The sequence below is a fragment of the Coloeus monedula genome (assembly GCF_965178545.1).
Source record: "Coloeus monedula genome assembly, chromosome: 17".
Lineage (NCBI taxonomy): Eukaryota > Metazoa > Chordata > Aves > Passeriformes > Corvidae > Coloeus > Coloeus monedula.
Window position 1 is genome coordinate 15,541,249 of NC_138797.1, and position 14,123 is coordinate 15,555,371.

At 42.5% G+C, this 14,123-nt stretch overlaps 1 protein-coding gene across 1 annotated transcript; it reads right to left on the minus strand.

Moving 5' to 3' along the window:
* Positions 1 to 1,352: 1,352 nt before the first annotated feature.
* PARD6B (par-6 family cell polarity regulator beta) lies at positions 1,353 to 13,883 on the minus strand. Its single transcript, XM_082292946.1, has 3 exons — positions 13,761 to 13,883; positions 8,861 to 9,083; positions 1,353 to 2,229 (listed from the first exon to the last, which is right to left on the minus strand). Exons 1-3 carry the CDS (start codon positions 13,824 to 13,826, stop codon positions 1,400 to 1,402), a joined length of 1,119 nt encoding a protein of 372 aa, XP_082149072.1. The 5' UTR covers positions 13,827 to 13,883; the 3' UTR covers positions 1,353 to 1,399.
* Positions 13,884 to 14,123: the final 240 nt, after the last annotated feature.

Consider the following 14,123-nt stretch of genomic DNA (forward strand, 5'->3'; position numbering starts at 1 on the left):
GAGACCCTTCTCCCCAATCCTATTAGTTCCCACCTCATTTTCCTGCCACAGCTTTTGTTCCCAAAGGAGGGTCAGGTTGGGAACAAAGGGCCAAAGTGGTAAAAAGCAGGATACAAAAAGGGGAAGGATAAAAACAATGCTAGAAGCCTCCCCTGCACCTGTCCCAGTGAGTGCTGTGGTTACACACACACCTTTGTCCTTGCAGCATCAGGACTTGTCATCAGTGTTTTAACTCTTTAACATCCACAACACCCAGCCAGGGACACACAGAGATCTGCATTTACAGATCAGTTCCTAATAATGAGTAAGTTAATATCACATGGCTCAAACAAGATGTACTAAAGTCTCATCCTGATTTAAAACTTTAAAACTTTTTTTAATCCAGGGATTTAACTTAAACTGTTCTAACTTGTTGAAGTTTGAAAAAAGTCACTTTCATATAATCCAGACTCATTCCAGCAAACCTTTGCTAGTAGAAATCTTGAGTTTCTACTAGGAGCTGCAATTTTAACAGAGATTACATGATGCTATTTCCATAGCAGTGTTTACGTTTGATTTGTTTGTAATTTACTGGGATTAGTAACTAAATCCAATGATATCCTTAAACATTGCAAACTAGAATGACAACAGGTCTTTGATGCATTAGTGTTAAGACTTTCACATTTGAATTTCAAAACCAGAATCATTAAAAGTAAGCTTGCCTGGCCATTAAAACTAGTAATGGTGCCTGACTAACGAGCCTGTGGTTGCACATTCACTCACAAAGGAACAGTGACTTCCAAAGCCCCACTGCAGGTGCTGCCCACAGAGCCCTGTTGTCCCTGTGTCAGCCAGGGGACCAGACCAGCCATCCCCATCTCTTCCCAGCCCACCTCTGGCTTTCTCCCAGTTTCCTCTTGCACAGAGCCTACCAACAGCTCTGCCAGCAGAGCAGCAGCCAGGACAGCAGTGAGGGGGCTAAAGCAGCTCCACCACATGTAAGCAGCACTTCAGAGGAACATGAAGCCACAGTACATGAGATGGTCAGCCTCACATGTAAGGAAGTTTACTTCTATAGAACCAGTAGTATATGGCATTAAAAAATAATAAAAATCAAGTACCTTTAAAAGAAAGCTCACAGTCATCTCTTAGCTATCCTTCATTTTCAATTTAAATTTTCCTCATTCACTTTCAGCCATTTATCAACTATCTACCAGCTTTGTGAATTATTTACATTGAAGTGCAGAATTAATGAAGTTAGTCAACTTATGTAATTTTGAATTTCTTGTATTTACTATTTTCCCTCCTTTTAATCTAACTGCAGTGCATGGTAGATGGAGAGGTATAAAATGTATTACATATTAAGCCAAATTAAAACATGTATGGCATCCTTACTTATACAAAGTACACCAATGTCATTTCATAGTGTTATTATAGTTCCATCCTCTTCTAGTGACTTACGCCCTGGCTCTGGTACTTCATACTCCATGCTAATGCTGCCTGCTGAGTGATTCAAGTTCATTTCACTAGAAGGAAGGAATCCATTTTGCGTGGACTCATGGAGGAGTTCAATTTGTGATAAGGATTCTATACTTTCACTGGTAGGTGCAGCTTTTGGGATCTGCTGTGGCTCCCCACTGTCTTCAATAATAATGTCCTCCTCATCGCTCTCCTCTTCTCCCTGCAGCAGATTTCCCAGAATGTTTGGAGTGCTGCTGGGAAGGCTTGACTCAGTGGACTGGCCGGAGCTGCCTGAAGTCCGACTGTTCCTCACGACGTTGTTCCTCTGGTTGGCAGGTCTGACCGTGATGATCAGGTTGCGGCTGTTTGCAATCATCATGTCTGTAACTTGATCGAGGCTTTTTCCTGACACCTCTATCCCATTCACCTCCAGTACCTCATCATTGACAGCCAGCAGGCCCGTGCTCTGAGCCAGCCCTCCTGGGACGAGCCTGGATATGAAGATCCCCGGGACCTTCTCTAAGCCGTGCGGGGTGACCCTGACGCTGGAGCCGTCGCGGATGTAGAAGCCCAGGGGTTTGTCAGTGCCGTACTTGTAGAGCCGCACCCTGCGGTGGGTCTCGGGCAGAATATCCACGTCTATGATAGAGGACACTGGCCTGAAGTCCTGCGGCATGCTAATGACAATGTGGGGTTTCTTCTTGTGGTTATCCGGACGTAGCACATTGGATAAGACGTTCTTCTTCCTTGTCATCGTATCAGTCCCAAAGGCACTGTAGTCTGCATCTTCTGCAAGACAGAGCACATGGGGATTAGAGCCTGCCAGGCATGGCCAGGTCACATTGCTCAGCAGAAGCAAAGAGCTCATCTAGAAGGTGTCTGCCTTACTGTCATAGAAACCTTTCTCTCTACACATGAAACAAAAGCTTCAATGTTATGAGATTCAAAGTTTGGAATACTTTTGGTTTTCTTCAACCAAAAGAAAGAGAGTGCACAAAAGAAATTAAAGCAAGTTAGCAGCAGCAGACACAAAGAGCTACAGCTGCTTGAGAGAAAGGGTAGAATGGAAAGAGTGAGTACATTCCTAGAAACATTTTAATTTTATTCAGAGTAATTCCACTTGCTAGTTTTCTCTCCTCAGATTTCAGATCATTGGAAAAGAAAGAATGAAAAAGGGAAAGCAGCCAGTGTGCCTATTATTGCCTAGTTGCTGGGAGCCAGCCAAGTGACCTGGATTCAAACTCCAGAAAGCTTATTCCATTCTGCACTCTTCCCTGCCCCCACGCCATGTAGGTGAAATGGCTGTGGAGCAGAAACAAAGAGACCTCGCACACAAATACTTCAAGCAAAACTGTTCATGCAAGCAATGCTGTAACTGCCACAACTTGATATAGGAATAGGCAAATGGCTTAGAGCTTAAAAAAAGCCCAAAACAAAACATGTTAGTCCTATGACTACTTGTAAGGGACAAGAAAACACATTCTGTGGAAGCAATCCTGATTTCTAAAATGCTTATTTTAAAAGGTTCCATTTTTCTTTTTAATATGCTATAACTCACCAAAAATACATTTAGATCTGAGCTCCCTCAGATTTACATTCGTACTTTTGCAACATTGCACACATCTTTGTTCTACACGGGAAACTCCCCCATAATCACGCAGAACTGGACTGCACTAACCCTAGGACACAGAGAAGCTGGGATTTCTTTGTATTATCACATTCAGATGCCATTGGTAGAGCCAAGAAAGTGGGAGAATGGCTATACATTTCAGTCTGTGGACTGGACTGACTGTGGCAATGCTGCCCTGGTGGCATTTCAGGACAGCTGCCAGTTGCTGAGGAAATCAATGAGTGCACTTGTTTCTGAGGCTGAGATATACAGACATGCACCAGTTAGATTTGGACTCCTCAGATGCTTTAAGCAAAATAGAACAGAGAAAGTATTCCTGGAGCAACAGGTTAACACTACTGCAGCATGTAACACTAACTCCTCCCTTCCCAGCCTTTAGGGTCGCTGAAACAACAAGAGTGCTTTGGCTGCTCTAGGAAGGCAGCCTTGGACCCGGTATTCTAAAAGACAAAGGACAACAGGAAAAGAAACAAATTTAAATTAGCCCACAAAAAACCTCAAAGGGATTTATTGTCAGCTCCTGGCTTCTGTGTACACAATAATTCATCAACGTGTCTTAGAAAAATGCGTCCTGATGATGGCCTCATTTACATTTCTTTTTTATTTCCTTTGCTTAAAAAAAATAATTACACCATAAGGAAGGCAAAGCTCTTGCTTAGCTGTTTGCTAAACACAGCATCTTTTGCATTGATGTTTACAGCCGAAGTTGTTCAACAGTTTAATTGACACAAGCAGGAGTTATTTCTGAAGATACCTGATTGACACAGCCCTACTATAGCCTGAAGTCACTTCTGGAGCAATTTCAGTTACTTTGGAATTTAAGCTTTAATTAATATAACATTAGGTCTTAACATCAAGCAAGAGGGCTTTAGAAATAGCCTCAAATCTGATCTTCACACATCTAAGAGTGTTAGATCAGTTGTGTTCAAGAGCTGGTGCATTAAAAAACAATTCAACCTCCCCACCCAAAGCATATAAACAGGTGAACTATGTCTGAAGTAAAACAGCTACAAAAATGCAGACTCAGCCTTTTCTCTGTAAAAGGCACTTTGGGATGTCTGACTGACTTAGATCAGCTGGTTAAACTCCTGTACTCCACTGCTGACAACTAACATGCTGACTTTTCAGACAACATAGAGCAATTCTTATAATGTTTGCTAAAAATTTACAATCAAAGAAAAAAGTGAGAGAAGTTTTGCCCTTATCTCTCCTGACAACCCATCCAACCAGTTTCCAGTTAGACATCTGGTGTTTCATTGAAAGGATTTTTGCAATTCAATGAGGTGCAAAGCTTCTCTTTTTTGATTTAGAACTACAGTTGTTTACAAAACAACCTGGAAAGAACAATTGTGAAATCAGATCCTAGACAGGTCTTGCTTTAAATACAAAGTTCCACTTGCACTCATTCCTGCTAGAGTGCAAGTTGCTGATGACAGCTCCAGGACACAGGTCCCAACAGACTGGTGCCAATCAAGCACTCTGTCCCTACTACTTTTAGTACAACAGCTGGTTTAGAAACAGATGCAAGAAAACAGTACATCAGAGCTTTGTCAGGACTGATTTTCTCACAAGTGTTCTCCCACGTGCATTGCAACATTAAAAGGTATTCAATTTATAGGGTTTTCTCCTTAAATTCAAAGTGCAGAAATTTGGAGAATCAGACGGTGTGGTATTTTACCCACTGTGCCACATCAAATACATAAAACATTCAATGTTCCAGCTTGCCACAGTGGGCTCTAAGGCTTCTTCACCTTCATGGCAGGCCACACACCCCACAGGACATCTGGCATGGACTGGATATACAAACACACATTTATTGCATCCCAGTAGATTTATCATGTCCTGTAAATGATCAAAGACAGTTTGTGCTCTTTACTCAAGTTAGATTTAGAACTGTTCCCAACTTCCTTCACAGAAACCACCTCCTAGCTTGCCTTCCACAACTATCAGCTGGTAACTTCTGTCCTAACCAAATTTTTCCAGTTAGTAGAGAAACATGAAGATCAGTTGCAACAGGACTAGCTTCGAAAGAAATAGTATGTAAATGTCTGTATGCAAAATAACAGATTCAAAAGGACTTTTTAAACAAAAACTAAGAGCAGGAACACATTTCTTGGAAAAGAGAGGAACTTTAAAAATCTATTTCAGAAGAAAAATCAGAAATCTTAAATTGAGCTGGTGCTTTTGTTTTTAATAACTTTCTTATGTTACAGGCCACATGGCTGAAATGAAAGCATCCCAAAACTGCAAGCCAGATGTCAAAACATTTAAGAAACTCTGACACACTAGAGGGTAAGTTTTTTGTATTATAACTGCTCTTAACAGTTTAATAATTCAGAACTAGCATGAACCTTAAGAGAGACAGTTAAGGTTAGAGAATTTCTAAGGAAAGAAATAGCGAAAAGTTGATAAACTCATCTCCCCAAATCTCAGCAGAACAGCACACTCTGGGTAACCTCTCTTCCACTGCTAAACAAGTTTTCTAAAGCAATACTCTCAAGTACAAAGGCATCTTTGTTCTGGCACCTCACTAATCAGTTTAAAGCCCCAGTGAAAAATATTTTGGCCTAAAGCCAAAGGACAAGGTGTTAACTACAGATAGTGTGAAGGAGAACATCCATGAGGTCCAGCAAGGATTTCTCCCCCCAGCAGTTTCAAGCTCAAGGTGGCACCAATCTGTACAGGTTTATTAAATGCCAAATCTGGTTTCAATTTAATGTTATTGAAGACAGATTTAAAAAATATTTTCCTGACCCATTTGCAAATCAATGTAGAGTTGCCCCTTGAGAATTAATTTTTCAAAGCCCCCAAGTAGTTAGCATATTTGGATACAGATGCAATTTAGCATTTTTTAAATATGACCCAACAAATTTCCTCTTATTTCTACAAAATGTAACAAAATATAGTTTTAGGAAACTAACCTGTGTTTTTAGGAAGAGGCCTCAGAATAGCTAGGCTAGTCCACAAAGAGCTGTTTCAAAAGCCAACTGCTCTTACTTCTCACCAAAGTAAAGCTTCTCAGTGACAGTCTCTCTCCAGAGGCACAAGTGGATTAACCAAAGAATCCACTTCTCACTAAATACAGCCATATACATGCAGAACTCGCAAGAGCTGGATATTGCAATTTAGAATCCTTCGAGGGACTGTTAAGGATATTATAATGAAATGTATATTCTGTTATCTCTATTGTTCTTGTATTTACAATGCAAAGTTCCCCACATCAAGATGCCCTTCAGCCTGTGCAGACTGTTCCACTCCATTTTCTCTTCAGCAGGGTTTTTCTCACAGACAGAGTGACTCCCATACATCTGGATTTAATCACAATACATCAGTTTAACCTTTAAATACCAGATGTCAACAGTACCTGTTAATCTGTTAAACTGCAGAATGAAATTCCAGTGAGGAATGTTTTCTGCAAGCTGACAGCAAATCCTGACTTGTGCAACATCAAGCCCCAGTTTAGATTTAGCACTGGAGCAGTTTAAAGTATTTTAAAGGAATTCAGTGAAATACAATTAGAGGAGTCTAAGGGGAATAATGTGACTTCATTACAAGATCTCTAGGTTCCTTACCACATTAACCAAGACACATAAATGTTCAGGACAAACGGAGAGCTTTTAGAAACAGGAGTCAAAACAAGCAGGGGAGAAGAGAGTTCTTAGTCTGGCATAATATTTCCCAAATTTTGGAGTCCCATTATCACAACTATCACTTATTAATAAAAGCAAAACCATCTTGCAGCTCCCATTTCAACCCCTCAAGGCGTTTCTTGGATGCAATATACTAAGAAGTTAATACTATTAACATTAAATTTCATTGCAGTCTGCTCATACCTTAAGTTACGTTTGCACAAATTATGTGTAGTTTAAATAGTTAAGACAGTATGATAAAAATTTCATATATTATAAGACAGCAAAACACTTTCTCTCTTCCCCACAGTGGCTTTTTGTCAAAGATCTTAAATTCCCAACTACTGCTGCTGGAAACATAAAAGAAGTTAGAGTTCCATTACAAAACCCACAAAAATTTTTCAGCTGATTTAAGAGAATGCATGAAAGCCACAAGTAGCCTTGCAGGTGGAAAAGTAACTTGTGTTACTTATAGTTCCAAACCAGCAGAGATCAAAGCAGCCCCATCAATAGCAGGTATTTGTTCAGACATTTCCATTCCAGAGGCAGAGCCAGTAAGGTTGCTGCAATCTATGAATTAAGCACACTTAAATCACACTGCACAAAATATGAACCATCCCTAACTCCACCAATTCAGCCTTGGTTATAGGCAAATCATCACAAATAAAATACAGAATGAAGTTATTTCTGTATTTTCCATCAAAAAAAAAATCTGCTCTATATGGCAAAGATGCCACTGAAAGCAAAGCCTCAATTTCATCAACAGATGTGATTAGTGTGGTCACAACTAATTCACAACAAAGTGTAGTGGGGGACTGTGGTGCCAGCCTTGGTTCTTTATTCCCTGAAACCCCACAGGCAGAAGGCTCTTGTGTCCAGGGGAAGGCAATGACACCTGATACTTTTCACACAGCTTTTCCTGCTTGTCAACTCTTGCTCTGATAAACTAAAATGAATTCATCTTACTCCTACTTCTGTGCATTATATCAATGCCTGGCACCAGAGCAGAGACAAATAATCCACCTGGATCAAATCAAGGTAAATGATGGTAGGAAACTAAAAAAGCATTACAAATGTAACACTAGGAACAGGCAACATTAGACCTGTCACACTAGGAACAATCTAAAAACATATGGTGTTAAAATATAAACTCAATAATCCCAGTCTGACAAAGTGGTTTATCCCTTCCTGTCATATGGCTATTGTAGGGGATTAAATGGAATCATAGACCTTGTCTACCTCCAGGTTCTGCTAAAGCAAATGGTTCATGCCTTTGGCATTTCAGCACTGAAAACACAGGCCTTACCTGTCTATACTATCAACACAAACAAAACAAACATTTTGCCAGCACACAGCAGCTGCCAAGCAGCCACACTGATCGTGAATATTGGGTTTGTGTCAGGCTGTTGTGGACTCATTCATATTTTGGAGTGGGAGTTTATAAAAGGTTCTGATGCCCAAGCATTTTCTAAGGAAAAGATGCCTGTCTTAGCAACAACCAGGAACAACACCAGAAGAACAGATACAAATTTTAATTATATTCTTTTTCCCCTTCAGGAGCAAAAGCAGACAGTAGGAAGACACAACCAGAGCAGACACTCTACTTTCAAAGGCAAACCAACAAAAGAAGCAGCCCTCGCTCCTGAGGTTTCCTAAATAAGCTTGTCAATTGAAAGCTTCAAAATGTTCTATTAGGAAAGTGTGAAAAGAGTAGCACATTACAAAGTTAGTCTTGAACTTATACTTTTATGTTACATTTAAGAGTTAATGTATCAACATTTCTAATATTGCTTTCCATCCTGTAATGGTCTCTCTTCTTGTCTGATCAAGATTGGAATTTTAAGTGAAAAGTATCCAACATACAGAGCAGAAAACCTTAGAGGCTTAAAGTTTATTTTCATTTGCTTACATAAAACCAGAAAGAAGCATTTGCTTGAGATTTAACTTGACTTTAACTCAACTAAATACAAGCAAAAAATCACAAAGTATAAATAGGCTGCCTGAGGAAGTCCTTGCAAGAGAGACGAGTTGTGAATACCTTTCATGACCCATAATTATTATGGAATTTGACATGATGAAATAGGACTGCAGGGTTTTTTTCCTCCATACATCACACTGTAACTGGATAAACAGATGATTCACATTCTTCAAGTGCTCTTACCTTTTCTCTGAATGAAAATCCTGAGTAGAGGATTGGCTGTAGAAACTGCTTTGTGATAATTGTCATCGTTATTGATAGGCAGCAGGTCTCCATGAATGTCCGTGTATCCCACCAGAACATCAACATTTGGGATCTTGTGCACGTGCTGCAATAATCCATAGAACTCCTCAAACTTTCCAGGTTTGGATCTCTCTAGAGAAAACCGTCGAAATTCTGCTCCAAACTACAACAAAATAGATCTTACATCATTAATATGGAAGCAATAGAATTGTTTTAATGTTAAACCAGAAGCGTTATGGAATTAAAAGTGCACTAAAACCTACAACCAATAATTTTGATGTGGTGTAGGAAAGTCAGTTAAAACAGTTGGTTTTTTTCCCCAAAGTTATAACTAGTTTTGTACCTGAAAGAATGTGTACTTTTGAGCATGCCAAAGCCGTTTTATTGTTCCATTTAATGGGAGCTCATCAGCACTAAGGTGACAAACGGGTGCAGGGATAACTGCAGATTCACACAGGCTCATGAAGCAAACATGCTGGGTAAGGGACAGAATTTAGAGGCAGCACTCCTGTGGTGGCTGAAACCAGGACTGTGATTAACATCCTGTGGTATGTGACTACCTGGAATTTTGTTCCAAGAACTACCAGTGCCCTTGAGAACACTGTGTAGAGATTGTTACACAACTGTGGTTCACCCACGAAAGGCTGAGCAGCCTTCACACCCCCAGCTGTTTGGCCAGGAAGTGAAAATGCCACTTGGATGGGAAGACCACAAAGAACTGTTGCTGCTTTTCAGTACAAGCCACGTGCAGCCCAGCTTTAGGAGCTATCTCAGGTCCACTCTGCTCCTACCTAAAGATATATCAGAGGCAACCAGCCGCTACCTCTAAGAGCATTCAGAAGATTCGCTTGCATGAGCAAGGCTCAAACCTTGATTGCAACAGTCTCATAAATCAGGGTTCTATCCAGGGTATAGAACCTGGATTTTCCCAATCTAGCAAGACTCAGAAAATATGAAAAAAAAAAATTAGTCACTGACATTACTATCAGAGGTAGGATTTGCTTGTAGTCAACATAATTATTCAACAAAAAACCCAGCTCACAAATCCACTCAAGCCCTGTCTCCTAAATCATCTCTAAAGCAAACACTTCTTAAAACACATTGCTTATTAAGGCAATGATGCAGTGGGGACAGGCAGAAGACTAAACTGAGTGCCAAGACAAGGATGAGCATTTGACGTAGACTAGACAAATTGTGATTTTTACCATACATAACTAGTAAAATGTTGGTGTTCTGCCTAACAAGGGCAGGACCCAAAGCAAAGAGAATATTGGATAAAAATTACTCCAAATCCTCCATATCAGGCGCATGCACAACATACCAGAGATGTCAAAAGGAATTCAGAGATAGCAGCAGCCAGGTTACAAAAACCAGAACAGAACAGATTGCATATGAGTTAAAGGATAATAAGCTAATAATTCAAAAAAACCTCAGTTGGCTGCTTTTTTTGTGTGAATTCTATTGCTGACCTACAGTGAAAGCAAAAACTTTAAATAATTTCTTTCGCAAGTTTAGTTTTAGGCAGAGCAGAAGGGCACATGGAACAAAATGCTCGGCGTGCAAGTTTGAGCCTCAGTGTCACATACTTTGGTGTATGTTACACACAGGAGATGTGGACGTGCACTTTACCTCACACCTGACTACAATCTTTTGGAGAATAAGAGCTTCGGAGTTCTCACATACAAACAAAGGACTGAAAACCAGGAGTCGAGGACCCCGTTTGTTAGCACCATGTTAACACCATGCTAACTCAAAACAAGCTACACCTTCAACATCCCACCTTCCTCTAAAAGTTTCAAATAAAGGAATTATCTGGGAACATTCCTCCTCTGAAAAACCTGTAATTACGCTAACATTAAGTAACAAGGGCAGAAGGGATGATTCACACCTGCTTACAAACAAAAGCCCAGCCCACAGGAGGAACTCCCATCACATCAGAGACAGCACAGCTTAATCACAACATCAGGGCCGGCCTTCATCCCGCTCGGATCCTTCCCCAGCTGCGGGAGGTGCGAGCCCCACAGGAACTGTCCGCGTATGGCAGCAACCGAAATTGCTTGGCTTTCAAGGATTATACGGTTAAAACATAACTCAGGAATAAAAGTTTAAAAAGCCAACAACCTCACCCTCAAACTGGAATAAATGTTGACTCTTATCACAGCAAGCAAAGGGCCAGATTTTCAAACGGGCTATTTTTATTTTTTCCACTTTATTTCATACATATTTGGTGCAAATACCAAGAGACTCATAACCCGCCCATATCTCCTAACACAGTTTGCTCAATACTATCAGAAAGCAGGTAAAAGACACAAGGGCAACTGTGCAATTCCATTATTTGAACCCCTGAAATGTCGGCATTTTCTATCAGATGCTGCACTCTGTCCCATGAAACAAGCCTGCACTTGATGTTCTAGAGGAGATGAGACACTGGAAGAGTAACTTAAGCAGAGAAGGCTCCTTGCTATCTGAGCTCTTTACAAGCAAGTGCTGTTCCCCTGCTAACTCCCCCGGGAAAAAGCAGCGGAGCTGTGGCAGCACACCGGGAAGGCACCCGGGATGCTCACTTAACACTCACTTATGGGACACATTTTGAAGTCCTCTGAAACACAGCATAAAGCTGCTCTATGCAAGTCTCCAGCACTGACAGAACATGAGCTGCAATGACCACCTCTAGCTTACCAGTTACTAGAGTTTACTCGGAAAAAAAATATTATTCCAAGTTATGAAAAAGGGGGAGAACCTGAATTTTAATATATAGAGAACTAGAAGCTTAACTTGGGCTTTCCATATCATCACTAGGAACGCTAGTCTAGGGTGTAAAATTTTATTTTCCATAACAAGAAAATGGGCTGACTGGAATTCAAGTACTATGGGGAATCGCCAGGGCAAGTTCAGAGCAGCTACCCAAACTGAATAAACTAAACTAACAAAGGCATTGTGCTCATATAACTGCAATCACAGTTGGGCTGTGCTGGCCCAGCCTTGTCAGCTGAGGCACAATTATTGATTTGGAATATCTAAATAAAGAGCTGTACATCACTGAGCAGCCTTCAAAGCCCAGGCCACTCCACAGGAACGGCTCCCTCCACCTCCCACACAGGCCTTTCTTCCTTCTCTTCAGAATTGCTCATTTTCATAGAAGGAAGATGACTCCTCTGCGATATTAAATTGAGGTGCTGTTAAATAATGCATTAGCAACAAGTAGTTCTAGGAATGCCTTGAATCCTGCTTCATAATATGCACTTAAGGGACAATCCCTATTCATTAGGGCTACACTTCTCTGTACAAACACCAGGAACACATCACATGCCTGAATCCCTAGATATATTTTTAAATCAAGGAAAACATACTGTGGGGAAACAGTAAACCTAGAGTTTTGGGCTGAGGAAACAAGTGATTTGGGTTTATAAGCACATCATACTGCTCATTTTCAACCTTATAAGAGCATAAATAAAAGACTTCACCATCACAGTACCAACTGTGCTTAACTGCTATTTGAAATAACAGCTACCAGATATTCCTGTGCTCTCTGGTTTTGGCCACATGAAAAATTAACATTTTAAAGTAATCATCCTCATGTAATCTGTAGAGACCAACCACACACTTTCCAAAAGTTCCAGCACTATGGTGTGTTATCCGTAAAAGTCCACAGAGTCCTGACTGCTTCACCTGCACTGCTGCTGTAACACTTCACTAGCAGGAAAGGAGGGGACAGAACACAGGCTACTCCCACTTTAAAAAAACAACCCAAGAGATCCATGTGTCCACCAGTGGAAAACACATTACCATGTGGATGCACTTACAATCTGCCTAGGCAATGAAAAAGGAGTTTTAACTCAACATTTATTTAATTAATAGCTTGATGCTCCACTTAATACTGTACATCCAGCAGTTTTACAAATGGAAGTTATTACAAATATAAAGCAGAACAAAAAAAAAATATTTTCTCTCAGAATATTAAAGCTTTGTCAGCAAAACTTTGCCTAACCAGCAAATTAAAATTAAAAATAGAAGATACATGCATGGGAGAATTTACAGAGCTGTGCAACACTCTGAGCACAAGACACTGGTGATCTATGCGGGAACACACAGGTACACACTCCTGAAATTCCACTGTCAGGGTAAAAGTCTCTCGGGGCCTCTTAAGAGAAGGCAAATTCCACTTTCAGATAAGCCAGCCAGGGCTTACATCTACCCCTACTGTAAGCCTACGCTGTACCCCACAAAAAGCTCCAGAAAGACATACTCATTAAGGAAAAAAAGGTAACTACAGAAACAGTCACTAACAAACGCACTCATTGCAATTCGGACAAAGAGTGGGTTTTGACGCTCGCGAATTGTCACAGAATTGTTAGGGCTGGAAGAGAGCTCTGGAGAGCAGGTAGTCCACTCTCCAATTATGTCTCGAAACACCTCTTCTAGCCCAGTGAGCCCACATTTTCCCCATAACACATATTTTTCTGTACGCCTTTTAGTCTGTGCAAAAACTTAGGGGCCAACTCCACTTACCTATTTTTTTTTAAACCACTCCAAAACCACTTATATTTCCCCCACCCCCCCCGCAGACAGCGCACCCAGGAAACGACCCCACCACCTTCCGCAGCCGCGGCCCCGGCGGGCAGAGGGCTCGGGCTGGCGCGGGGACAGGTGGCGAGGGAGCGCCGGGGCCCGCCCGCCCGAGCGCGGTGGCCTGCGGAGCGCTCAGGCCCCGGCGGGGCCGTGCCCCGGCGGCCCCCGGACAGGTGAGTCAGCAGCCGGCCCGCAGCGACACCGCGGCCCGACGGCCCCGCAGGGCCGGCCCGGTCCTTGCCCGCGGCCCCCCGGCGGCGGCAGCTCCCACCTTGCTCTTCACCTCCATGGTGCCCAGGCCGCGGCTGCCCGCGGCCCCGCGCTGAGCCCGGTTCATGCCGCGCACGGTCGCCGTGTCCGCTGCTCTCGCTCCTCTCTCCGCCGGAGCGCTGCGGGACGGGCAGCGGCGCGGCCCAGCCAAGAGCCCCCGGCACCCGCGGCCGCTCCGCCGCCTCCGCCCTCAGCGCGGCCGGGCCGGGGCGGGGCCGCGGCGGCTCCGGCACCTGCCGGGGACCGGGGCGGGGCCGCCGCCGCGCCTGCGCCGCCTCCGCGGGGCCGCGCACGGGCGGGGCCGCGCACCTGCAGGGCAGCGCAAGATGGAGGCGGCGGCGCGGGGTCTCTGCTCCCGTCCCCG

Coding starts and splice junctions, on each gene's coding strand:
- PARD6B (XM_082292946.1), bottom strand. CDS start 13,826: ATGAACCGGGCTCAGCGCGGGGCCGCGGGCAGCCGCGGCCTGGGCACC. Junction 9,084..13,760: donor CCATGGAGGTGAAGAGCAAG/GTGGGAGCTGCC, acceptor ATTTTGTTGTAG/TTTGGAGCAGAATTTCGACG. Junction 2,230..8,860: donor GATTTTCATTCAGAGAAAAG/GTAAGAGCACTT, acceptor TCTGTCTTGCAG/AAGATGCAGACTACAGTGCC.